This window comes from Zosterops lateralis (assembly GCF_965231275.1).
Source record: "Zosterops lateralis genome assembly, chromosome: 6".
Classification (NCBI taxonomy): Eukaryota; Metazoa; Chordata; class Aves; order Passeriformes; family Zosteropidae; genus Zosterops; species Zosterops lateralis.
In genome coordinates this window covers 22,918,089-22,945,698 of record NC_139761.1, presented here as the reverse complement: position 1 = coordinate 22,945,698, position 27,610 = coordinate 22,918,089, and the positions used below count along the sequence as shown (strand labels likewise).

The window sequence follows — 27,610 nt, the reverse complement described above, 5'->3', positions numbered from 1 at the left end:
GGAGTGAGTTTAGTGTGAACTTTATTAAGAAATACCTTCAAATTTTCAAAGTACTATAAAACACACTAATTAAAAATCCCCTCTCTATTATGCAGAATTAAGCTGTGCTTGCAGAAAAGAAGTGCTCTGCTTTGTAACTGCAAGTGGCTCCCACTCCTTGTACCCAACAGTCCAGCACTATTCCTTACAGTGCTATTCCTTAATATTGAAGACGCTTCTCCAGGCTCCAAGGGCGGGCTCCTCCTGCCCTGTTCTCCTGGCTGGTCTCTGCTGCTTTGGTCAGTAGTCAGAGGAGAGCTGTGGTGACTGCACTGGTTCAGAACTTGGCTCCACACAGGGTATTGTAGTCTTAACAACAGGGCTCATGGATCATACCAATGCTTCAAGTGGTTGCAGTTTACAGTCTTAACTTTTTTTAAATAGGTTCTTTTTTTTTTCCAAATAGCTGCCAGGCTCGTGCCATCTTCCTCAGTCTAGTCAAATTAGGTTTAGGCTGGAGGGAGAAAAATTAGGAAGCACAAGTCATAACTGAGTAAATAAGTTTCAGTGTTTCCATACTCTTTGCCCTAATACAGTCATTCACAAGTTAGAATCTAATTCAAAGTCCCACCTGACTTTCAACAGAAGCCAATTTAATAACAATAAAGCACAGAAAGAGCAAAATTTCAAATTTAAATGTAATTTAAATATAATTTAAATATAATTTAAATGTAACCTTGTCTAGTGGCAGGCATTCCTACTCGTGGCAACTAGATTATTTTTAAGGTCTCTTCCAACCCAAACTATTCTATAATTTTATAGTAAATGTTGCTATTCCTATGTGCTTTATCCCTATTTTATAGCATCTTAAACTTTGGGAAAGTAAGCATTTGTTTAATTAACATTGCCACTAGCAGAATTTCAGAATTTCTATGTTTTCCAAATTTTACACTTAAAAACTGCAAACACTTTAAATGTCTGCTTAACCTTAAGGACACTATTCAAGTCAGTGTGACTATTCAAATAATATATGGTAAGATTGTTGGTAGAATGTTTACAGGATAGATGGCTTATGTCCTAAAGGTTTATTTCATCGATAACAATATGTAAAAAGTCAAGCAATGTAAGTCCAGTGGTGATGTTTTCAAACCGAGTCATCCTAGTTCTAACACACACACATGATGTACCTCTGCTAATCCAGAACACGGATTACCAGAGGTGTGTCCCACACAGTACCTGTTTTTCCTGCTGTAGATGTTCTGTGTCTGCAAGAGGCAGCATTGAAGGTCTTCCATGAGCACACTGGAAGGGTAGCTTACAAGATGACAAAGCTTCAATAAGCCTGCAGCTCTCCTCCAAAGTCAAATGCTCATTAAACTTAATAGCTCCTGAAAAAGAGAGACACATTCTTGCCCCTGCTGCCAAAGAGGACTCCACATCCTTCTACAGCTGTTTTCAGTGAAAACAAGGCATCTCCCAGAGATTAGCTGAGAGGCTGTAAAGGCAACCCAAAGGCTGCAGTATGGCAGATTTGGGGCTTAGCTCAATTAAAGAGCCTGCTGTATAAGGAGGTCAACTTTCCAGGGCTTAAACTTTCACATAGCCCAAGTCTGATGGATGGTAAGATTATTACATTTTGGTGTTTCAAGTAAAATTGCAAGAACAAAATGGGGAGTTTTGTGTGTATGTGTTAGAGCTGAAGTTGGAAACAGTTCCAACTGTTCTTCTTCCAAATCAAGAAGTATTAAACCAAGACGACAATTAATAACAGTTTATAAGCTTTAGTGGTTCTCTGTGGCTGCCACCGACATGTGTCACTTCCAAGACCAAGTGTGGCCCTGCCACTAAGTCCTTTCTTACAAGTGAGCATTAAAAGGCATCCAGAGGAAATTCAAACAGAACATTAGGGTGTCATTTCAGAGGTGTTTGCAAAATTTAGCCTTCACAGATGCACAAGACTCTGCAATATGCTTTCAGCCCTGGGACTTTTTTAGACACAAAAACCCAAAACGCATTGACTGCCCAATTGTAAACTGAGACACTGTTGAAAAAACAGATACTTCTGGTTCACATCTGCCCTTTCAGTGTGATCTTGTTGATACTGTATATGGCACAGGAATTGCATCAAGAGGTTGGAGTTATTGCAGTCTACACCAGTAAGGCCTGCTCACTGCCAGGCGCTGGAAAGCGACAGTTCCCTGAGAAGATAAAAATTTTTACAGCATTCCTTCCAAAGTACTTGAAATGTTGCAGACACACTTAAACTATCACTTGGGATACTTAAAAGGAAATTAAAAATTTGGAAAGAAGTGCCTAAGTGTTCTTTCCTGCATGCTTTCAAGCAGATTCCAGCACCTTCCCCCTTGGCTCATCACAGAACTGATATTTGAATGGTTTAAAGCTCACATAGATGAAGGTATCTCAGAACTGTATATTTCACATGAAGGTTGGAAAGTACGGTAAGCCCATACAAGAATAAATTAGGGAAGTATTGCTTATCCCTCAGTGCATTATCTCCTCTTCACTAATAGTCTTAAACCTGCAATAGCTGCAAACACATCCAAACATTGCCCCAGGGATAATGTTGTGTAGAGAGACAGGTTTGGGGAAGAAAAAAAAAAAAAAAAAAAAAAGAGAGAGAGAGAGAGAGAATGAAAGAAAAGTACAGTTTCCCTACCATGACAGGCCTGGGAAGCTAACACCTTCAGAAATGTCAGAGGCAGTGTCCCTCGTGCTCCTCCTCTTGTGGTCTGCACTAGCTAAAAACAGTAAGGGAACATCATGTTACTTTCCATTTAATATGAGAAAAAAGAACTGTAACACAAATGAAACTAAAAATGAAGAAAAGCTAGGGCATTATCTAGTCCACATTCTCATTTGAAGCTCAATATGCTCCCTTTGATTCATGCAGTAAACTTCGGATTGTTATATCAGCTCTAGAAGTAGACAGCAACTCACCTCAACTTGTTCTTGAATAAGCTCCTAGAAAAAAAAAAAAAAAAAGTAATCAGTTGCTATTTTTCCCTTCTATCCCCCTACCCTACTTTGTTCACATCTGTGAAAGATCTAGGTGGAAGTCCTGACCTCCCACTGCAAGTAATCACTTCAGGAGTTTCTCCCTCAAACTGCAGAACATCTGAAAGAGTGGTTTTTAGAACGCCCCACTGCCCATGTAGAGATTTCATGGAAACAAACTCTATATTGCTGATACATAAATATTATTTGTTAGGACTTATTAATTTTACTGTTCCTCCATTTAATAATTTTTCTGTTCCTTCAAGCATTTACTGTCCATTCAAGCATCCATGTGCAGTAAACTGTTGAAATATCTTTGCTATATACAGTTTTTCTTAGCTTCTCCACTAGTCCAAGTCTGAAAAAGTCTTCTATCATTTCAGTTATAGTTCAGTGATTTCACTTTTAGGATTATTTAGCTACTAAAAGGGATGACATTCACATTTGTCAGGGGACTTAATTTTCTTCTTCATAACAGAGATCCTGTAATACCCTGGGCCATATACAGAACAAGACCTACAATCATAACTTTACCCATATCCACAGCTGACCTCCACAATACTTTTAGTGATAGGTTGTCTTTTGCGTCGTAATTCATTGGCTTCTCTTTCTATAAAACACATTGGCACTTTCCTCACAAGAATCAAGGAGTTGTTCGTCTCAGGAAATGATAATTCAAGACCCAAGTCCTCCAAATTTTTGTAGCAGCATCTGAAGAAAAAACACCAGAAATAAGACATCAACCACTGTATCTATGACTCCACAGCACATGCAAATATTTCTGTAGTCCACATATATGGTTTCCTTATATCACTTCCTGTAACAGTTTCCCATCTCAAAATCCATGCCTCATGAGATTTCAAGTAATTTTGTCCTTTCAGCTTATATTCAGACATGTTTTTTTCACTCCAATCAATTGTGCATTTTTCATGTTCCACAGCTATGAGATCTAAGAGTTCCTGTATTATGTGAAGAGAGGTGCTATTTCTAAATCTATAAATCTGCCTTTTCTGAAGATACACGAGATGTCTGGTTCAACATACAAACATTCCAAATATTGAAATTACACAGCATTAAGTCTACTTTAAGTCTAATCTAAAAAAACTGTGATTTCAATTGGCATGTATTAGCAAATACTTAAAATGGAAAAAATATTGTAAGAAATTTGTGATGGTTTAATGAACTTTATATCCTGTTAAGCAAAGAAAACACAGGAAAGAACAACCTCTAGTTAATGATGACATATGTCATCCTGCGAATGGAAAAATACACACAAAAATTACACTTCACAGACAGATGAGAGCTTATCTTCAAAAGAAAAACAACTGTAACAATATACACTTTATTAATTCAGGAATACTCACTTAAAACTAAGGTGGTAAAGGTTAGTTCTAGACATGAAATCCTTTGAACAAAAATAGAAAGAAGCAAATCTAAACATACCTAAATCAATCATGAGAATAGTACAATTGAGCATGAGCTTGTGAAATTCTACTCAAAAAAAGAAGACATGTATAGCCTTCAGCAAGCACACAAAGACAAAAAATGGTTGGATATTGGGAAAAAAAATTTCACTGAAAGAATAATAAAGTACTGGAATGGTCTGCCCAGGGAGTTGATGGAGTCACCATCCCTGGATGTGTTTAAACGAAAGACTGGATGTGGCACTCGGTGCCATAGTCCAGTTGAGGGTTGGACTCGATGATTGTAGAGGTCTCTTCCAACCTAGTTGTTCTGTGATTCTGTGAAAAAGCCCATTGTGAATGAAATTACAAAATCCAAGCATCTATTGAAGTCAATTGGGCTTTTCTGTTTTGTTTTGTTTGGGTTTTTTTAATTATTATTAAGAGAAAAAATAAAGAAGGAAGTTCAAGAGAGTCAACAGAACAATACATTGCTACAATGCTTAGCAGACAAATAACGGAACCTAAGCTGCAGGTGAACAATTAAATTGCAAGCATAGCTGAAGTGAAAGGTCTTTTAGACAAGTTAATTTATTTTATTACACCAAACTTTACCACAGAATACAGTCATAGTCTGACAGTAAAAATAACAATAGAATTCAGATTTTCACATACTTTTATTTCATAACTTTTAACCAGTAATGATAGTCTCAGAGAGCAATTGCAAAGGGATGAACTGTTAATACAAACTTAAAAATTATTAAGTCACACAATAAAACTACTAGTAGGCCAGCACCAGTAAGCTTCTTGCTGAAAATCACAATTGGCATTCCTCTGTGCTGAATATTCAACCAGTGTCCTTAGAAGAAACACATGCATTTTTTATTTACTTCCTTACTGATTTTTGTAGAATGTTTGTGACTTACCTGATTAAAAAAAGTAGCTCTCAGAATTTATTAGCTCTTTCAAAAAGCTTTTAATGCCACCACTTAAAAGTAGATAAAAAAGGAAAAGTAAAAGGTTGTCATGGATAGAGAAGCAACATCTATTATGATTTAGAGACTATGGAAGCAAGGTATGCTGGCAACAGATGGTCAGCATTCAACTCAAGTCCTGATCTGTATCCTCATGATTCGTTATTAATGATGTGGAAGAGGCAGGGTCAAGCAAGCAAATTTGTAGAAAGCACAAAATTATTTAGGTCATCTGAGACCAGAGACAAAGTTGAATTCAAAATTCAATCAGAATTTAAAAGAAGTAGAAAAATGAAGACTGAAATCAGTAGGATGAATGAAAAATAGGCAGAAAATTTGAATTTACTGCTCCTAAAGACAAATAAATACAAATTATCAGAAGTAATTTAATCTATTTCTACATCTGGCTGGCTTCTACATAAACAACACAAATTCAAAAAATAACCTCCACTACTCTGTTTCTTTGTCATGACCATCCACAGACAAGCAGCTCATGCAAGCAGCAGTGGCCAAAAAAGCAGACAAAATATCATGTGTGGATATAATAAACAGAAAATATGGCACAGCTGCAAAGCTACTGTATGAATCAATGGGATTCTCTCACTTGGTATACTGTATTCAAATTTAGTCATCCATTCTCTAAAGTAGATCTATTAGAAATGAAAGACATTCACAGGTGAGTGCAAAAATAAATCAAAGTTGAACAAGAGGCACTACAAATATAGTGATGTTAGCAACAACATCATTGAGAGGTGGGAACAACAAAGGCATCCAAATATTACTGAACTATGAACAACAAAGCAAGTGCATCCCTGTAATAGGCAACAATCCTAATAAGGACTGAATCAGCAGCTGTTGAACTTGCCATAGGAATTACACAAAAAAAAAAAAAAAAAAAAAAAAAAAAAAAAAAAAAAAAAAAGAACATTAATAGTAGAGGTAGTACTGACACAACTTCATCTGAAAATTCAGAACAACGCACTGAAAAAAGACCTCACAAATGCATGTGGCAGGTGACAAACAGGGATCTGGGAGAAAAGAAAGTTTGATGAGTGTCCAGTAGGTCTGCAAAAGTCCAACAATAAATCTGTACCTAAACTCTTGAAGTACTAAAGTTAAATATCCTAACTAGGATATAAATACCTTAACTAATGTAACTAGGTCACCATTCTGAAACATTAGGAAACAGTGTTCATTAGTTACTCTTGGCAATCACCTGGGAAAAAGGAATGTGTTTTTGAAGAATTCACAATACAGACTTTCCATACCCCATCCTCCTCTTCTCAAAAAGTGCCTGTAAAGTCAGTACCTAGGTCAACACTCTGGGCACTGCACTCTTTTGTGCACTCCCAAGTCCTGAGCCCCAGACAGGAGGAACTGTTGGAAGCTGCTTTGGCAGTCTTCTGGCCCACACATGAAGGTTTACTTTCCCAGGAAAATCAGAGCACATTGCTAAGGCACAGAAATGGCACACCCCAGGGTTTTGTCCTGAGATGTTGTAACAACATGCCTAAGAAGCATATCTATTTCCCTCAGTACATACAGAGCCAACTGAGCTCTGCTCAGAAAAGAATCAACAACTTTTCTCCTGAATTTCATGGTAACCTGACAATACATAGAAATCTTCCTGGTTAACAGAACCACCCCCAAAAACTGAGAGCTATTTGTCACTACTAACCGTAGAAATCTTCTTTGCTCTTCTGTAACTTCAATCTCTAAAGGAGGAGAGATGGAGGATGACAGTATTTTCTTCTTGCCACATGCTGCAGCTTCCTTCTCATAGGAATCTGTGAATGAAACATTTAGAAGTATCCCTCTTAAAATATTTACGGAGACATTACCCTTAGTGACCCTCTGGTTTGGCATGTAATCCCCTGCTTGGATTAAAAACTGACCACAGAATGCCTTGTCTTGAAACTTGTGGAGGACTGGGAATGTCACAAACCAGACATCAAGTCTCTGGGGAAGGGTTGGTTAATGCCACTTTGTTTTTTTCCCACCAGTTCCAAAAAAGAGTCACTCTAAATAGCAAAAAAAACCTGCGGATATATTTGGTTCAACTCGGAGAGAACAGTTTTTCCACACAAATATAATGGAGTTAAAATACTATTCATTAAGCACTTCTCCCTTCAGTCTTTACCTTTTTTCAGTACCTGACCAGAAGGAGCAGAATTCCTGGAACACTCTGCAGGAACTGCGCAGTGTTTGCTGATGTAAGAGAAGGTCAATGATTTTTAAGTACTTGATGGATGGCTATTGTGCTTTTTACCACTGAAACCAACGGCTAATGAGCTTACACAGAAGACTATTATCCCTTTGCAAACAGTCAGACTGTGGAAATTTTAGGCTTTGAGCTCAGTATTCAGCTAAAAATGAACCAAATTAACTAAGCTCTTTACTCAGCATCCCATGTCTTATTCTTCACAGTACAACCACATAAACTTATTGATGTTGTTCTATTTCCTCTTCATTGTTTTTCCTATCAGTCTTCCTGCTCTTTCATTATGTCAGGACTATTTTAGTCCAACAGTTCTGTGGGTAGGGAGTATATCTTTTATTTTTGGAAAGGCTGTAAGAATTTTCTGCTGCCAATATTATGAATGCTACAGATACTGAATGTCTGCACTCTTCTAGGGATCAGGATAAAGGTGGCAAATGGGTATCCTATCAGTTCTGTACACCCCAGAGAGCTCTTTTGTACCTTTCTGTACATTGATTATCTTTGTTTCTTAGACCTCACCTGCAATCAGCTGCTCCAAGCGGATCCGCTCATGAGCTGCATGTTGGTCCACCAAAATCAAGAGGTTTCCATCTAAAAATGTACCACAACAAATCAGAAATAGGCAACTTTGTACCAGACAACTGCACAGGTCAGGAAGAATAACCACTTCCCAGAGGCCACATTTAGAAGATAAGTATCAGCTTGTTTCACAGAAACAAAGTGAGGAGGAGGCTCTGTTGGCAGAACACAAAGTTACTAGAGAACAGAAATTCAGTGGTCCAAAGTGGTGGTTAAATTAGGTGATTAAATTGAGTCAGAAACTCTTGTCTATTGACATCTTCATCTAACTTCAGAATGAGAGCTGAGGTCACCCCTAAACTGTTCAGTTTGACAGTCTTAAAATGTTACAAAAACTACTGATTTTGAATGCCTTTTTTGTACAGCTTCAGACAGCTTCAACAATGAATATGTCCAGATACCGTGAACAGAGCCTGAAAGATATTAGTAATTTGAGTTCAGTCTATTTTTATAACATTAATTTGAAGGCAGCAGGAACACTCAACAATGTCCAAAATAAAGATAAAGAAGATCCAAGAAATCTCAAGCAAAGACTACGATTTTCCTCTACTAACAATATCATTCCAAGGCAAGAAGAAATTACAGATAGGACAGTGCTCCCTCTGCAGTCCACTTGACAGCCACCTCAACTTCATGCTATTAACCAGTCTTACCTGCCTTTTTTTCCATTCCATTCCTAGTGTTAATTAAACAAGCAATAAATTTATTGTCCACTTGCTGAAGAACCTGTAAGATACTCACAAAACTCATTACAGAGCAGTAAAATTATTTTTTAAATGAAGGCAAACAAAAGAAACCACATTCAAAATGAATCAAGACCAACAAATAGCTAGTAGGACAACTAGAGGAGTGGAAGCCACATCTTTCCTAACCCAAAAGGCCTAGCAAAACTAGACTGAGAAGCTATATAGTTATTCTTTATAAATACAGTGGGGAACTAAATATGGAAAAGGCAGAAATTATTTAAGCTAAAAGATAATACTTTTAGAAGGTCAGATGACTATTAAATGGTCATGAAAAAGTTTAGTCTGGATCTAAGAGGAAGTTTCAAAATATTAAAAAAAAATCTGGATAAACTTTTTCAAAGGTAGTAATAAGGGCATGAGCACTAACTGTTCTAAGGTGAATTAAATGGTCACGTAGAAACCTCCTTGAATTGGGAATGAAAGCTGTACACAGTCACTCTGAGTAACTGATTTGTTGATATCACCAAAAGCGAATGTAAACAACCTTTTTTAACCGGCTAATCATCTCCAGAAGAAAGGAAGCAATTTTTTCCCTTCATGTTTTGATGTAGAATTTGCCTCGGTGACTTGATTCTACTTTCTCCTCAAGCATCAGAAATCAACCAGAGCAACAGGCAATACTGAGATGAGGTGCACAATGCTTTCAGTTTCTTATTGTTAGATTTCAAATATATATGTATGGTGTTATGGAGGAATTTCTCCCAATGTCACATAGACAGCTCACTCTGAATCCTCTGTTTCACAACATGTGCATTGTTCACCTGGCAGGTAAAAAATAATGGATGACTATTTCTTTGCAGGGATGCAAGACTAATGATTCTTTTTATTCCTTTCCTGTTGCATGACGCAACATTTTCTGCTTTTAATCTTTTGGAGAGAGATTCTCAAAATTGCTATAGGGTACTGAAGGCAGTATTTAGCTTTTTCAGAGATAGGAAGTAGTAATTTCCTCTAGTTTTGCCTTCTTAAAAACATTGAAAGGAAAACATGACACAGGTAATCACAGAAACATTCAGTAAGTTTTAAAGAACAGTTCCTATTATGAGAAAACAGACAAACAGTACCTTCCATTCTCCATCTTTCACTCTTGTCTTTGTGAAACATAACCTGTTCACTACAGTAACTTTTCTTACTCCTGTTGTTCATGCACTCACAACATAAGTAAGGGAATTATTTGGATCCTTGTCCACCCTGGAGATGAACATTACCATGCCTCACATGGTCAGAACCTGCAATCTCAAAGTCAGCAATCTGACTGCGTAAGAGCAGTGCCAGCTGGAGCTGCGAGCCTTTTGTCACTGGGATGCAAGAGAGGGAGAGAATCCACTCTGGCATTTCTACCCAAGCAAACCATCAAATATGTAAATTGAAGACATATATTTACATCAGCTTTTAAGCTAACACTCAAAACGTTTGAGTAAAAAACCACTGAGATAGTAAAACTTGATGCTATTATGCCATTTTTAAAAATCACCTTTAAGGACAGATATAAATCTTAGGGTAAAATTTCAAGTTTTTCCATTAAATCTTGGATCTGATTTTGAAGTCACTCTGCTAAGGAATTAAATTTCTAAGGTAAACAAAAAAGGAAGATATAGGACATAGATTTAAGAGAAATATGAACTAAGAAAATGCCTACAACAAATATAAAATCTGTACTTTTAACTATCATGTAATTAATACTGTTTCTAAGCAGCAGCAAAAGGGCTGTCTCTTGATTTTGATTTAATCATACTACTCAAGTAATTTTAGAGTCACTTGCAGATAGCTCATTAACGATGAGATGATACTAAGACATGGCATGGCACACATGTCTGCTGATATCACACATGACCAAAAATTCTGTTAACGCTTGTGAAAATTAGGAATAGGAACTGTTTTCCTGGATATTTCTTTCCTACCAGGTAGAAACATCAACAAATTCCATCTCCTGAGTGGGAATTTGGGGGTGAAAGGTAGTAATAGATGATATTGTACCTGCATTGAATGAACCATGTCTTTGGTAAAACGATAAGGATACAAGATATTGTGAATTTTCACAGCCAGACTGTCAGCCTGACCACTGGTCACATCAACTGCAATCTGTAAAAACAGGATTCCACATCAAGGAAAGGCCCGATGATAGGGCAAAAAACCCCCAAACACACAAAGCAAATACTCCGAAAGAATCAGCCTTAACAAGAATCGGAAATAACTACGCATTTCACAACCCAAGCTTTCTACACAAGAATAACACCAACTAAAAACAATCACCTGGCAATTCCTCTGCTTCTATCCCCATGCATCTTTCCCATCTGGCTATTACCTACTAATTTCAATGTGTCCAGCTGATTCCAAGTACCTATCAAAAGCTTAAGTTAATTATCAGCCTACGTGAGCTCCCAGGGGACAGCATTACAAAGGATGTATTACCCTGCAATGAGTCAGAGCACACGTCACTGCAAGGACTGAACAGAACTGTTCCCTTCCAGAAACTCACCAGCAGGTGGTTTGCAGCTCCATGCCTATTGTTTGCAGGTGGAAATGGTTACATACATATGTTTACACACACACAACATGAGGATTAAAGATAATGCTACCTCATGACAGCAAAGGAAGTTTTTCTAAAAGCTCCAACATTGTTTCCCTCTGGCATGCTGTAATCCCGCCAGGCTTTAAAAACAGCTATGGTAAAACACACTTTTAAGACCTGTTCAAACCTGGGTTACTTTATCTCTGCCCACAAAGCAGACAGACTGTATATTACAATTTTGCCATTCAGTAACTTTTAATTTTGAGATCTCTATCTCCATAGAGGGAAAAACAGTTTACAATGCTTTGGTTTTGAAATTATGTAAAATGAAAGATTAGCCTGATACCTGTTTCTCTTTGAATAAATCCACAACAATGACTTCCACCTAAACAGTCTACAAAAACCAAAACTGCCAGGTCTATAGTGTAATATATCTCTGCATAACTTATGTGCAACAACCAGTATATTTGCCATTTTGGACCAAATGTCAGAAAATAACAGAAGTCTAAAATTATTCCTATTTCAGCATGAGATGCAAGGTAATACTTACCTCTGGGCAGGGAACAAAAACAGGATTATCCCATTCCAAAAGCAATGACTGCAGAGAGTTCCCTTCAGCATCTAGGAAAGAACACATAGATAATACAGGCACTACCACCATCTGTCAATAGAATGTTCACTGGGTACCTCAACCTCACACAAGTATTATCTCATTTTCTTCCTTCATAAAAAGCAGAAAGTGTACAAATAAATAATGGAACATGGCACTAGGCTTTTGTACTGTCTGCTTTAACTAGGAAGGGCAATGTGCATCTTTCTGACTCCTAAAAATGCTGCAGCGCAATTCAATAGGCCTGGAAAAGGGATAGAGGGATGGTAGGGAAAGAAAGACCTGTGTACTATCCACTCCCTATGGACAAAGTCACATACCCAAAAAGATTATTTCATTCTTTCCACTAAAAAAAAAAAAATAATAAAAAAAAAAAATAGTGTGAGGATTGAAGCTATTTTTCACATTCCAAGGCTGGAATGCTGGAATGAGTACAAAGAAGGGAGTAGGTAATCATTCTTTAAACTCATGACATAATTCAACAAAGAATTGGGTATTTCATCCTGTAAATAAGTATCCTTTAACCTGCCTTCAACCTAATTTTTTTTTTCCAGTTCTAGATCTGAGATGACTCACACAGTCCCATTGTTAACAGACCTTGAGTAATTCTGGGTTCCTGTTGGGACATCTGGGAGAATTCTTTGATTTGTTTTTACCACAGAACACTGTGTCCTGGAAAGCTGGCCCTACCTCTCAGATTCTGGCTTGCCTGAGTCTTCTCTTTTTGAGGTCTAGGAAGGAAGGGAAGCACAATCTCACTTCTAAAGGGATGGCATCTGAACTGAAACCCTAAACAAAAAAAAAAAAAAAAATTTACTGCTGCATAATCAGCAGCACACAAAATTATTAAAAGCTATACAATTATTATAAAGAAGTGTGTGCTTAGCCCTGTAAAATTTTGAGTATCCCACAGATTTGGTAACCTAATACTGAGAAATAACAACACATTTGTAAAAAGCTGAGAATTATCAGACATTCATGCCTCGGGAAATGTAAAAATACTACCATGATTTCTGCAGGACTGTATTTAAAAATTGGCTTCTGCTTTAAACTTGTAATAATTTTTTCCAGAATTAGTGCAATCAGAAGTGTTTTCCCCAAAGAAAAAGCCACATATAGTAGTCTATCAGAGATCAAAACACTGTTGAATTCCCTCTGTTAAGGAGCAGCAAAACTGTCAGTCTAGCACCATTCCTACCAATACTTCATACAGTTACCAGAAATTTGTAAAACTGAAAACTCCAAGTCAGTGAGCCCACAGGAGATAACAGAGTTAGTCCAACAATATGTTCCCACCCACCCAGAAATGATTTAATATTACAAACTTGTATTGTTATCAAGAGTATTAAGAAAAGTGGCTCAGATTTCCAGCACATTGGTAAACATTTCACCCTTCCTTTGGTACAATCCAGTCTTTTATTCTTTGTGAAATAATAATAAATTAATAAAGTTCCTTTCTACCAAGAAATGAAGGGTGTGCATACAGGAAAAGAGGCCCAGTGATAAAGCCAAAGAAAACCAGCTGTGTGCTGATAAGCTCAGTTTAAAAAGGCTGTATAAAATCTTAGGCCAGTCTATAGACTCCTGACTGTTGGCTCCATTCCAGTCAGGACTAGTGACCCTGGGGACTGAGAATCCTTCTGAGAATCCAAACTGGCAGCCCAACGCTGGAGAGTAACTCAGCACCCCATTTTCACAAAACCCAGAGGAGAGGACTAAGTAGCCTGATGTAGTTCCTGGTAAACTATGGCAAATTGAAAAATGCTGCCTAATTCAGACTTTGACAGAACTTTTATAGGTATTGTCATGAAAAGACAGTATCTCTCAAGTTCACAGAAGAATCTGTCATCTGGATCAACTTAAGCTCAGTATTTTATACATGTAATAGACAAAGAGTCATCTCCCTGTTTTTTCTTCAAGGGAAAATCTTTGTTCAAGTTATACATTGTTCATAAAGTTAGGATTTACTTGCTCCAAGGCTGGCGAGACTTCAGACTTGGCAAAGATACTATTGATATGGTTCTTCTGACAAGTAACATCAGAAGAGGTGCTGAGGATAATAATGTATATACTTCATGCAGGCACACCTCATACAATTACCATATTTGAGCATTCATTTTCACTTGCCTCAGTTAGATGATGAAGATATGCCAGTGTAATGACACAGCATAATGTAAGGAACAAAAACTGCAAATATAGCCAGCATAACAAGTAAGACCAGGTTGAGCTAAGGTAGTTTCCTACTACAAATGCATTGTTCAAAAAGGCGTCCAGTGGGGAAATGAAGTTTGATAAATTCTCCAGTAGCAATCAGTTTAATCAGTATGAAGATGCCTGGGTCTGGCCCACAAAATCTAACATCTCTGTTGAGAACGTGGCTTGTGGCTGGAAAAGATGACAGACTGCCACTGCTGTCATGAAAAAGAGGATATGGATTATTCTACACTTACCTACTTCCACCTATTGCTAAGCAGTGTAACTTCCCCAGAATTGTGTACAAGATGCTATTCTTAGGGGCTATGAAATTCTAAGTCAACACCATGGGGTTACTGACACTACTCTAAAAAGCAAAGTAAAAGCATACAATTTAAAAAATCTGCTTCTGGGTCTTAACAGCAGTCCAAAACAGCACTCAACATTAACAGATGTGAATGCTGTTTTAGGACACAGTCATGTTTATTCCTATGGCTGAAAGGAACAAACATCCTTTGCTTCAATAACATATGAAACAATATGTTTGTTGAACTTTGAAAACCTAAGACCTATAGGATCTACCCATAGTTCAAACACCCTCTGAAGGTTTGGGAAGTCCAACTCTTAACCTAAGAAAAGAATAAAATCAGACATCTCTCCAAAGAACTGTCAGAGTTTTGAAAGACTGGTACCACTGATACAATGGAAGGTAATAACACCAATGCTAAGAACAGTGCCATGGGAGGTAAAAAGATGGAATACAATGTATGTCTTCAAAGCCTACAGACTGTACATCAACTGAAAGCATAAGAGTACATGAGGTATTATCTCCATAAACATGAATGCACTTTCCAACATCTTGGATAGAAGGTCAAGTTCTACATCTCAGGGCTTTGGCTGGTTACTAAAGAGTATTGTGGGCAACAAAACTGGTATACCACAGAAACTAAACTGTTAGTCAAGGAGTGTATATTTCTGCTTGCAAGTTTTGCTTAATAAAAACTTGAATCAAATTTTCTTCAGTGGAACAAAATAAATATTAAGAACTATTGGCATCAATTATTATACAAAAAAGGGAATAGCTCAACAACTGAAACACTCACTGCACCAGTGTTTCTGACTGGTGACAAACACGGAAGTAACAAAAATGGAACAAACCAAAAGCCATGATAATTGATTAGAAAATCTTTTAACATAACTATCTAGAAAGAAGTCCAAACTACTTTTTCAAAACAAATTATGTAGTAGAAAATAAACTCTACACAAAGAATGGCTGCATCTTCACTCATATAATGTGCCTATAGATGGAATGAAGAACAACTTGAGAACAGATATATCCCTCAAAGGGAAAATTATCAAAGACAGTACTAGACAGACAAACTAGATTAGGAAGATACAGAAAGTCAAAACTCAACAGATAGATCAGTGAAGACTCATGAACACTGTGTCCCTGAAAAAATAATACAATGCAGGGTTCTTTCACTAGTGGAAAAGGTCCACCATCAAAACAGCAACAATGCAACATCTGCTACAAAGTGTGAAAGAACAGCCTGCCTTCTAAAATCGATGGACAGGAGACTACACATTCTCAAAGAAGTTAGATTTTTTTATTCATTTTTCAAGGCCTTCTTTAAATTTTGTATGCAGTTTGAAAAAAGATCATTTTAATATACGGCTCTCTAACACTCTTAGAAACATAACTGTTTAGGACAAAATGGTAAAAAACATGGTGCTTTTCTGATGCACTTACTTTGAAGTATGTTTCTCATTTTATATGTGACAACAATTATACGTACTGTTATCACAGAGAATGTCATGATGCCCAGTGAAAACTGGGCAGCTATCTGTTAACTGACATGATGCTGACATTTCTTTTTATCATTTTAATAAAAATGATCTTTTAATATCCTTACTGTTAATGTTTTACTGTCTCTATAGTGCCCAACACTTTCTGGTTTTCCATGCAGCTATTACCTAAAAGACAGTGACTAATTCAGTAAAAACTCTCAGGTGCTGCCAGCAAGATTACTTCATGCACCTACAAGAACAGTTTTCCTCATGCCATTTTTACAACCACCACCCCTCTTACCATTCTCTGAAACGACATTCACAGCCATTGTTGTAATGTCTTGAATACAGGCAGTTTGAAATCCTTCACTAGGAGGAGTGCCATAGGTGCTGAGTCCAGTTGCTCTGTTGATGTACACTGTCTTACCCGATAAAGCATCAAAATCTTGCAGCCAGACAGAACCCGAATCATTCCTGCGATTGCCTGAACTTGTGTTCTTGGCAGAGAATTCCAAGTCCCTTTGTAAGGTCATAGGGGGAACCTCAGTATCTTCCATATTTTGTTCTGATGATTCAGTTAATATACTTTTATCTTTACAGATGATGTTAGTACAATCATTTTTAGCAGGTAATGATAAAGCACTGCCTGAAGAGACTGTGTACTCTCCTATACTGCTGAGGGGCGATGAGCTGACAGGACTCTTCATAGACTCTGCTATCACACCATCTGATTGTGAGCACACAGTCTCCTTAGAAATGCTAGACTTACACTCCCTCACTTCTTCCACTGAGGATTTATATGTTTGACAAACACTATACAAAAAATCATTATTTAAGGATTCAGGATCATTAGAATGGTCATCCTTTCTATTTGAATCTGTTTGGAACTGTTCACCAAGTTGTTCTACTTCTTTGTGATCAGTTTTCATTCTGGACAGTTTGGATGATAATGATTCTGGAGATCTTTTACAACTTGTATTTTTGTTACTAACCAGAGAGTAATCAGACAATGTCAAAGGACTCTGACAAAGGGCTTGTTTGTCCTGTGACATTTCTCCACTGCAAAATAAAGTCTTTTCCAAGGAATCAAGACCTTGGCTAATATTATTAGAATCTGTATCTTCTGCAGGTGGAATTTCACAACTGCTGAAGTTATCATGATTGTCATTCCCATTCTTTGAAAAGTCACAGTTAGTTTCTGAATTAAGAACTGGGAGAAAGCATTCACTTCTCTCTGACGTGGGTGTTGGTAGTGTAGTCTTAACTCTCCCATAATACCTCCTGAACTTTTCTAAGGATCCCAGCTGGGTGGACAAACTCAGTTTCTTAGAGGGCTGAGGTCTTGGCACAGCTATCTGTCTTCGAGTGTTTTTGATAACAATTTTCTTGTTAGGAATACCCAAAGAAGTTGCCAGTGGCACTTCCGTATTATTCAGTGTTTCATAAGGTCTTTTACTGGTAGCAGTAGGCACAGCTATCTCCTCCCTCACCTGATGTGACACAGGTTTGTTCTCATTACCATCAGTCATGCATACTTCTCTGGTAAAAGAAGCTCTATATTCTTTATTACTATTACTGGAAACACCCTTAGCATTAGAAGACTGAATCACAACACTCACTTTGTGGTCAAAACTATCCTTGGCACTGACAGGGCCAGGCCTACGCTGCGTGTTTAATGCAAGACTTGTTTCTGTTTGTTCACAGTCACGTGGGGGCTCATTTTGCACACTTTTTGTGAGGCCTGTAAGGCTCAACTTTAATGGTATTGAGTGAACAGCCCCTCTTCCGGCATCACCTTTCACTTCAGCTGTTTCCCTGTTTCTTCTTGCGTTACACAGTCTCATTAACGAACTTCCAGAGAGAGTTTCGGGTTCTGTTGCTGTTTCAGTAGGGTCTTCTCTCTCAAGCAGTGACTGAATAATATCCTTATTTAAGACACGGACCTTTTTGCTTTCCTGTATTACTTGACCTTGCTGGCTGCCCACATCTTTTATATTATTCTCTGCACAGTCCTCTAGGTCACCACAACCATCTACGTCTCTTATTTCTGATCTGGCCCCTCCACTGAAAGAGGAACGAAGATGTTCTGAAGATTTCAGACAAGTATCAGATACTTTTTGGGAACTGTTTGGCTCTTGTTCTGAGGTATTTGATTTAATTACATCAGAAACTGTGTCATCTTTGTTCAGCAATGGAATCTCTGCTTTATTGTTTCTACATAGATCAGATGACTCAGCAGTGTTCTGAATTGGGTCATTTTCATTTTCCTGTACATTTTTACTTGACTGTATAAGACTTGAACTTTTTTTTCCAGCAACGGATTTCCTCTTGACATCTTTTGATTGCAAGGTACACATTTCATAAGAATCCACAATTTCATTACATGCTTTCTTAAAACTTTCTTGGATGCCCTTCTTGTCAAGAACTGAAGGCTTCAGAACTGGAGCGTTATGCAAACAAAAGTCATTACGTTCATTAAATTCTCTGATGTCCTCACTACACGGTTCAATAAATAAATGCTCTCGTTTCAAAAATATTTTCACTCCTTCCTCTATGCAAGTTAGAAGAACATCCCAGTTCTGGAACTCAATCAGAGTCTTTGCAGGTTCCAGGCACACATCATAATCACTGTATGCACACGTTACATTGAGAATAAAGATCCCATACAACTCTGGCCCACCGCGATGGCGACCAGGACTTGAATTAGCCTGTCGGCTCGCAGGGACAGCTTTGGCCTTGCAAATTACACTTTCTTTTCTTAATAAAAAATCAATTAGTTTATGTAGTCTTGTCTTTAAAACAAGCCTTCTATTCACATACAAGAACTGCATATTCTTATTGTAATGTCCCTCAGTACTGATAAAACCACTTATCTCAAATCCGCCAGACTTGTGATTTATTTCTCGCAACTTCTGGGATCTGCCCAGTCCATATATTTGGCAAAACCGAGAGTACACATCTCTCGTCTTGGGGAGCTGAAGCACCATGGAACAAGAAACATCATTCCTTAAAGAAAGGGAAATAGAAGGATGCATTAGTGAAACAGCCTCTACCTTCTGTCTCACTCTCTCAATTTCCAACACAGGATCCATACACTTTCTCCTCACTGGCAACTGATAGAACAGATTGCACACGGTGACTGTAGTTCCTCCACTTGGTCTGTTCAATTCAGCTTCGCATACTTCCAGCGCTTGCCCATTGTGAAACAGCTTCATAAATGTTTTTGCTGTCCTGCTGGTCTTAGATGAGATTTCCACTACACTGGCCATGTTGGCTATACTTGCCAAAGCCTCTCCTCTGAAGCCATAGAAAGTCAGGTTCTCCAAGTCTCTCACTGAGCTGCACTTGCTGGTGAAGTAGCGCTTTCCAACAACCTTTAAGTCCTCTTTCCCCATCCCAGAGCCATTGTCCACCACCTGGATCTTAGAGGCTTCAAAATCCACCCTGATAGCGATACACGTTGCTTTGGCATCGATGCTATTGAGGACAAGCTCCTCAACACACTGTCCAAACGAGCTGACAGTGACTCCAGAACGCAGCCTGGCTCGTACATCTTCCACCAAACGTTTGATCATGTCAAAATCTGACAGATGACAAACACAAGAAACTGCAGGAAGCTCACTGCCCCATGTTCCTTAAAACACTGAGAGAAAAGGAAAAACAATCAAAGAAATACAAATTAAAGACCTGAAAATACTTTCATTTATTTCATTCACCCTTATAAATACACTTTTTTTAGTTTTCTTGGCATTCAGAGGCTTTTTCTGTGATTACTTTCATGCTCAGGCTCTGACTACACACTGTCAGTGTCTTCAGGATGGATGGCCAGAGTCTGAGTCTAAGCTCCTTACTAACAACATGCTGTGTTGTCAAACTCAGCATACCCAAATCACATTCCTACTGTACGAGGCAAAACTCAAAGCATCTGCAAGCAAAAGGTTTCTCCTGCAATTTTCATCAGAATTATAGAGTAAATATCACCAAGAACTGGGCAGAAAGCCACTTTTCTCCTTTTTATCTCTACATCCCCACAAAAATTCACAGTGCTTCGTCCTGGTAAAATAGCGTCTGCTGCTACTTATCCAGGAAAGGAATAAAGCAGGCGGGTGTCAGGCAAAGAGCAAGCTGTTTATGCGAAAGAGAACCCACTGCTTTCAAGTGCCTGTCGCCTACTGGTTTCCTGGTGGCACTCGAGGGGCCTGCCAGCCGTGCCTGGGGATGCGATGCCGCCGCTGCCACAAGTCTCCCGAGGCTCCCGGGCCCCGGTGCTGAGGACGGCGGGCGGACCAGCGGCTCAGCCGGCCACCAGACGCTGTTCGTGCCCTCCCCTCGCTGCTGGAGCGCCCTGTGCCTCCTCCTCCCGGCCGCCCCGGGCCCCGCTCCCGCGCCCCGCCCGGTCCCCTCAGCACCCACCGGGCCGGGCCGGCCCCGCAACCGCCGCCGCGCGAGGCCACCGGGGCCGGGCCGCCGGGCTCCTCGCGCGGGGCGACGGCGCGTGCGCAGCCGCGAGCGGGCGGAGCCCGGTGAAGAGCACGCCGGGAGTTGTAGTTCCCGTCCGAACAGGCCCAAAGAGGCCGGGAAAGACGAGAGCTCGGCCAGGCTGCGGGAGGCACCGCTTCCCCCTGGACATTCCCGCACAGCGGCACCGAGCGGGGATGGAGAGGGGCAGCTTCGGCAACAAGAACCCGCTCCCAGGACCGTCATCCACTGAGCCCCTCCATGCAACATCCATGCCACACAGGAGGTGAAATTCAAGCAATTTATTTCTACAGAAAATACGACGTTCTGGAATAAAATAAATTGTTTCTGAGGCATTTAGTGCACATAAATAATGGTCTTAGCGACGTTTTCTATCGGCATTGACCCTGTGATGTCCTTCACATGAGCACCACACTCTACAGATTTCAGATTTATCTCATGTACAACTTCCCAAACCATGTACACTTGGAAACAGAGGTTCTAGCCCTGAACAACCCCTTTAAGAGAGATAACATACTTCTTCCTCTACCCAATGGAATTCTGCAAAAAGCCAACCATCAAACTAACAGTGCAGCAAAATAATAAATTAGAAGTTTAATAAAATTAAGTTCTCTAGAGCTGAACATTGGCTGACCAAATGAGTGAGGAAGAGGGGAAATGCTCCGTAAGGACAGCTCACACCCCAGACTTTGCTTTTCCCTGGACAAAGTCACTTCACAATCTGGAATTCCTTGTGCTCCAGTGCCTCGATCTTCTTCTCATTGCTGAACTCCGCTCGGCTGATACGGGACTGGGGACTTCCTATCTTCTTGAGCCATTCTTGCAGCTCCCGCACCCTGGCAGCTGGACCCTGGATCTGCCCTTGGACAGTGCCGTGGCTGGTGTTTTGGACCCAGCCAACAAGCCCCAGCCTCTTAGCCTCCCCCTGAAAAGACAATGCAGAGCAAAATGAGATTAATCCAAACTATAAGAGAGCAATAGAACAACATTCGCATACAGGAGCCAATTTTCCCGTGGCTCAGACAGCAGGAAAGCAGCAGAGGATTCACTCAACTACTCAACATATTCTTTCACGCGAAAAACTGGGTCTGAAACTCACTGTTCAGTCTTGGTTACATAACCCGGCCGGGCTGCCAGCAGCACCGAGATGCCGGCCCCCCTCAGCAGCAGCCTGAGCTCAGCCCTGGGCTGACAGCGGGCGCGGCGCACGCCGGCAGGCAGGGCAGCCCGTCCCCAGGGGCCGCGGCACGCACCTGGGTGTACTTGCGGAAGAACACGCCCTGCACCTTGCCGTGCACCTCGTAGTCCACGGACATGAGGCCATCGCCGTCCGCCATGGCGACACGCCTCCCGCTCCTCCCGCCGCTGCGGCCGCCGCGCCACCCACTGCGCCTGCGCCGCCTGGCGGCTGTAGGGGGCGTGGCCTCGCCCCGGCGGCCAATGAGGAGCCGCGGCGGCGGGGCCAGGGCGGTGTCTCATTGGCCGCCTCAGGAATAAAGCGTATCGGCCGGCTCTGGGATAGTGCTGGTGCCTTGAGCTTTAACTTGTGTCTTTTTCACATTCTGTGCTGTAGTTCTGTGTCTCATATTAAGTGCTAGTAAGCTCTCTTCGCAGAGTAGGCGGACAAAACAAATCCTTTTCTTGCTGAAGACCAAGGACAACGAGTACAAGTTTCAGGCCCAAAAGTATAAACAACGGTGGAATGAAGAAAGAAAACAAGTATTAGGGTTCACAACTCGAAGCTGTAATTGAGGACAATTAAATTGGCAACCATTAAACCCCAATATGCAAATAGACCAAAACGTATAAAAGCGAAGGCTCGTGACGGGCCGTCCATTTTGTGACCATTTCAATCCACCTTGGGTGTCACCCTGGCCAGGCTCCTGTGCTGCCCAAGGTGTGCCCTTAACGGCCTTTCAATAAACGTCTGCCTTATTCTCTAGCTCCGTCCATCATTGTCCGGCTCTCGGAAGGTCAGCCTTCCCAAGGCATCAGCACATACCGTGCCGCCTCACGAGCAGCACGTCCCACACCGCCTCACGAATAACACAGGCCTCAGGGCCGCCCGCGGTGGAACGGGCGGAGGCTCCAGGCCTGGAGCCGCGCCGGTCTCCCGGCAACAGCCGCCGGCACAGCGGGGCACGGCGGGCACGGCACGGCACGGCACGGCACGGCACGGCACGGCACGGCACGGCACGGCGGGCACGGCGGGCACGGCTCTGAGCCGGCCCCGGGAGGGCTCGGGTCTCTCGTCCGTGAGCGCGGCGTGTGGCGGCCCAGGCTGCCGAGGAGGGAGCCCCGCAGGTAACCCCGCCCGCCCCGCGGCCTGAGCGGCCGACACGCCTCGGGGGATGTGGGGGAACGAGCCGCAGGAAGGTTGTGCCGAGCTTGGCTGGAGTCCTGCGTGTCAGAGCTGTGTGACACGGTGATGGATCACACTGCCAGGGCTGAAGGGATATGGGAAACCGCCTGGGGAGTGTAACAATTCCTCTGTCATTGCAATATATTTCTGCTGCTACCATGATAAGGCAGGGCTCAGACAGAAAGAGAAATAAAAGTGTCTTATTTCTGGGTGTATAAATGGTTGGGACTAGAAGAGGCAGCATGGAAGCTCCCTAGATGGAAGGAATGTAAAGATTTATAGAAAGCAGAGAAGTTACAAAATCTTTGTTAATAGTTATTATAACCTTTATCTACAGCCTCCATACATAAACTGATAGGAGATTTGTCCAGTTTTGGACAAAATTGTCTGTAATGGCTTTGCTTCTAACCTCAGGCTCTTTCTCAGGCACTGAATGGCCTTTCTTCCAGCAGTGGCTCCTGTGGTGGCAGCTACTAAGCTTTCTCCTGGTTCCCAGCTGAAACACCAGAAGAACAACTTTCAGCATGGATTCATACTTGACAAAGAGGAAAGTTTAAAACATCTCTATGCACAAAAGAACCAAAGACACTCCTATTCTAAGTCTGCAGAAAGCACTCTGGACAGGCCCAGGCATGGCAGCTTCTGGTCAAGTGAACTGGAGAGCAAGTATCTCATCAGCCAGCCCTGTACTCTGTCAGCTAAATCATTAGGCAGACATAAAGAAGGAGTGGACCGTGCATATCCCCTGCAACCAATTTCTCACCAGAAGAGGGCAAGAGCTCCATTGCTCAACACTGGAAGTTCTCCATACATGCAGGAAGCTCCAAATAGTAGATCAAGCTCAAGAAGCAAAGGGATGGTTCCAGCAGGAAGGTCTGAGTTAGCTGCAGTGCCCTGCCCTTGGGCAGGAGAGCCTGAACAATCAGCTCCCCAGCTATACAGGAGAGAGCTGGAATACATCCTAAAGCTGGAGGCAGATAGAAGGAACATAGAAGAGGCAATTCAAAAGAAAAAGGCCCTTCTTGGAGAGAAGCTAAAGAGGACAGAGGAGACACTTAGGAGGATTCAAAGAGAGAAGGAGCTTATCAATGTAGAGGAGAGAAGAGAAAGTGAAGTGGAGAGGACCCATGAGCAAAAGGCCACAAGGCACCCTGAAGAGAAAATTTTCAGAGCTGCAGACAGAGCAGGTGTTGGGATCTTCAGTGGGGCACAGTCTGCAGAGGACGCTATTCCCAAGCCTGGCCCCACTCTTCACCCCCAAGAGCTGGCTGTGGGGAAACTCAAGGAGTGGCTGGTGGCCGCAAAATACAACAAAACAAACAACAGCAAGATACAAGACAACATACCCACGGAGCATTTAGCTTCTCATTCAAAACTGGCCCCAAAACATAACCTTTCTCTCTCTGGCCTCTCAGACCAAGATTCAGATGACCATCCATCTGCAGAGATGCTCTACACACAGACTGCCAGTGCTGCCGAGCAGGAGGTGTTTGGACAGTGCACCTTCTGCAAACGTAAGTTTCTCTGCATGAGGCTTGAGAAACACATGAGTATCTGTGGCAAGAACCAAGACTCCAAAAGGAAAGTGTTTGACTCCAGAAAGGCCAGAGCTAGAGGAACAGAACTGGAACAGTATCAGCAGGGGAAGAGCTCAAGAAATCCTCAGGTAATGTGCATTCCCTTTGCCTCCCTGCATCCACATCTACTGTTCACTCTCCTTCCACTTCAACATCTGATGGAGACACAAGCACCTTCCCATGTACATGGGGCTAAGGGATACAGTACAGCTATTGCCTCTGAAAGGTTCTTGCCAAATGGATAAATAGATCCATTTAAAATCTCATAGATGGAGGCAGGAGTCCTGACTTGGCTTTATAATGTGTCAAGGGCATACTCCTGGAGAAAGCTCACTTCCTTGCTGTAGCTAGGATGCAGACTGGTTCTGCCACAGTAAAGCTCTGTGACACCAGGGGCTGCAGGGAACTTACTGAAAATCCAGATAATAACATAGTCTGTTAAAATGAAGGCAGTGGAAACATGCAGCTCTGTTCCTGCAAAGCAGATGTAGCAACCCTCTATAGTTCCCTTGGCCCTGGTGCTTGATTTTCTGGTTATTCTCAAGCTCTTTCTAAATACTGATGTTTCCATCAGTATTTCCTTTACATCCTCATTTGTGCTGGTCTTTCTGATTCCCTTTGTGGGACTCAGTTTCTCAGGCTGGGTTTTATGTCAACAGAGAATGCACAGGGACAGGTGACACGGGTTGGGCTCTGAGTGTAAGTCTGAGAATGGAGGCTGATGGTGGTCCCAGTTGCCCTGACTGCCTTTCCCTTCTGCAGAGCAGAACACCACCCAAAAAGAACAACTGGAAACAGAAGCACGAGGCTCTCATCCACATCATGTCACAGGCCCGCCAGGCGCAGCAAACCCTCGCTAAGGGGAGGAAGGTGTGTGACCTGCCCCTGTTGACTCCCAACGAAAACCCAGACTATGTTGCCTGCACCTACTGTGGACGCAAGTTTGCTCCCCGAGTAGCTGAGAGACATATTCCCAAATGCAAAAACATAAAGAATAGGCCCCCACCTCCACCACAGAAGAGGCGCTGATGAGGCAGTGCCCAACTGTACCTGCTGCTGATTTTTGCCAGATTCCCAGCTATAGACATTTGTGTTTTCTGTAGTCTCAATGCTGGCTGCAAGCTTCTATGTACAGCAAGTGAACAGCTCAGGAAGCTGAATAATGGAACTTGTATACTTTGACCTGCACCCTAGGCTGCCCCACAAATTGATGCCCAGGACAAGAAGCTCAGGATCAGAAATTCCAGGGGTTAGAAAAGCTGGCAATAGCAGGCACTTTCTGTTTGAATCCTTATGCCAATTCATGTGCATGGAACAACGGGGATACTCTGAATCAGCCAGGCCCTTGAGGCAACAGAACAACCATCACAATCAGATTTAATATTTAAAAAAATGGAGTTTTCCTGCAGACCAAGTTGCTAGGAACCTCTAAAAAACAAAGCTTGTACCCCTCTTTAAGTCACCTGCTTATATTATCTTGGTTGCTGCAATGGTAGGGAATTATGACTAAAACATATCCCTTCTTTTGTTTTCTTCTCAAGATGTTATTTTTCTGGATTCTGATTATTAAATATACTAAATTAGTTCTCTTGTGTAAAAGTTGTTTTAAATGGTCACAGAGTGGTCTGTGTTCTCACAGTAAGAATGACTACTTTGTATGAGAAAGTTGCAACAAGAAACAAACAAGGAATAAAAAAATGCCAGCAGCTCCTTTTGCAAGTTCTCCAGTAGCAAAAGCAGAAGTTCATGGGAACCTAGGGAAAGATCTAAAGCAACTAGATTAAGCTGGAATAGTCAAAAGCTGAATATGAAGAAATACTCCAGCCTTCAATGAGTGACCCTGACTCCTGAAAGAGGTTTGAAAACTTCTGTCCTATAGATAACATGGGGAGAAATCTCAATCCTGTGGCACACCCTGGAAAAGCACAGCAGGTCCCAGAAAGGATCATTGCTACACTGTGCCAGCCAACGATGTGTGTACAAACCTGAGAGAAAAAGCAGACTCAAAAGAAGGGAAGATAATTTACTGTACTCAAACTGATTGGAGAAGCAAGACCAATGCTTTAACTTCAGGGTTTTGAAAAACATGATAGCAAGAGGTGACAAGAGGTAGGAAAGGGGTAAACTGAAACTTTTATGCCAGCCTCCTTGAATTCATGAAAGGTGTATGTGATTTGAACACACTAGTTAAAAAAATCAGCACCACTGCCTGTCTTCTAATATTAACCCTATTTCCCTTGCACTATATTTTATTTACAATATTTAATAGACCCTAAAGGTCAGCAGTGTAAGTGGTGACATGGATACAAATACACATTTGATGCTGTAAAATAAACTCACATGTTGGGGATTTCTCATAACTGACAGGCAAATGACTAACACTGAGCTTGAAAAGATTGAAACTGTAGAATAAACAAAGGTTATGAAAATTGCCAGGCTCCATTTGTTACTTGTTTTGGAGATAACATTGGCAGTTCACCCCTCTGTGCTATTGTTTCAGTATCCAGAAAGTCTCTAATAACTGGTTTAGAACTTACATGTTACACAAAGTGTCTCAGGCTCAGCACAGAGATTTAGGGTGCTGCTTTGCTATCATGGTTAGTTACCCTGATGCTACTCAAGCTCTGTTATTCATGCCAGTTCAGCTTCCTCTTTTCTCCTGCAGTACAATCCCCCTCTCAGAAACATGTTGCATTTTCAGCATCCAAATCTCTAATGAATTTTAAGTCTTTAACTCTGCTCTGCCTGTCAAGATATTACACAACTTAATAAAACTTCTCATAAAAGTGGCAGGCTTTAAGTACAGTGTGCAGAACAGTTGGCAGAGCAGGTGTCAGGCAGGTTCTCCCTTCTGTAGGCCTTAATGATCAGTGAAGATCTTCTGAGAGAAACAGGTACTTCTTCCTTTAAGCCTCTCTTCCCATTACTCATTTCCCCACTTGGCACTCAAACTGTGGAAATAAACACACACACACAAAAAGCTCCTGATGTCACTAGTAGGAGATGTAGCCATATGAGAAAAGAATGGGTTTTTTGTTTGGTTGTTGCTGGTTTCTCTTAAGGAAGAGACATAGAAACTGACTTTTTTTTTTTAAACCAGAGCAAAGAACCTAAAAGCCCTTTCACCCTCTTTCTATAAGCAAAAGAAAATAATCAAAACCAGAATGTGACA

The 27,610-nt window shown here is 41.1% G+C and overlaps 3 protein-coding genes across 7 annotated transcripts; 1 reads left to right on the top strand and 2 right to left on the bottom strand.

Moving 5' to 3' along the window:
- Nucleotides 1-4: 4 nt before the first annotated feature.
- Nucleotides 5-20,492, bottom strand: MLH3 (mutL homolog 3). Of its 5 annotated transcripts, none has more exons than XM_083862731.1 (13): nt 20,434-20,492; nt 16,322-19,663; nt 12,730-12,828; nt 11,980-12,050; nt 10,895-10,999; nt 8,825-8,897; nt 8,112-8,183; nt 7,050-7,158; nt 3,546-3,705; nt 2,938-2,961; nt 2,657-2,738; nt 1,216-1,367; nt 5-493 (listed from the first exon to the last, which is right to left on the bottom strand). In XM_083862731.1, the coding sequence occupies exons 2-13, from the start codon at nt 19,593-19,595 to the stop codon at nt 416-418; spliced, it is 4,299 nt and encodes a 1,432-aa protein (XP_083718857.1). In that variant the 5' UTR covers nt 19,596-19,663; nt 20,434-20,492; the 3' UTR covers nt 5-415. The 5 variants fall into 5 exon arrangements, 4 of the variants coding, with proteins under 4 accessions (XP_083718857.1, XP_083718859.1, XP_083718858.1 ...); XM_083862733.1 differs by lacking the exon at nt 20,434-20,492 and adding an exon at nt 20,194-20,246; XM_083862732.1 differs by lacking the exon at nt 20,434-20,492 and adding an exon at nt 20,170-20,245.
- Nucleotides 20,493-20,765: 273 nt separating this feature from the next.
- ACYP1 (acylphosphatase 1) lies at nt 20,766-21,903 on the bottom strand. Its single transcript, XM_083862564.1, has 2 exons — nt 21,753-21,903; nt 20,766-21,424 (listed from the first exon to the last, which is right to left on the bottom strand). Exons 1-2 carry the CDS (start codon nt 21,834-21,836, stop codon nt 21,209-21,211), a joined length of 300 nt encoding a protein of 99 aa, XP_083718690.1. The 5' UTR covers nt 21,837-21,903; the 3' UTR covers nt 20,766-21,208.
- A 1,391-nt stretch (nt 21,904-23,294) lies between these two features.
- On the top strand, nt 23,295-25,467 carry ZC2HC1C (zinc finger C2HC-type containing 1C; the record flags this gene model as incomplete). Its single annotated transcript, XM_083863781.1, has 2 exons — nt 23,295-24,527; nt 25,201-25,467. The coding sequence occupies 2 exons, from the start codon at nt 23,295-23,297 to the stop codon at nt 25,465-25,467; spliced, it is 1,500 nt and encodes a 499-aa protein (XP_083719907.1).
- Between the last annotated feature and the right edge of the window lie 2,143 nt (nt 25,468-27,610).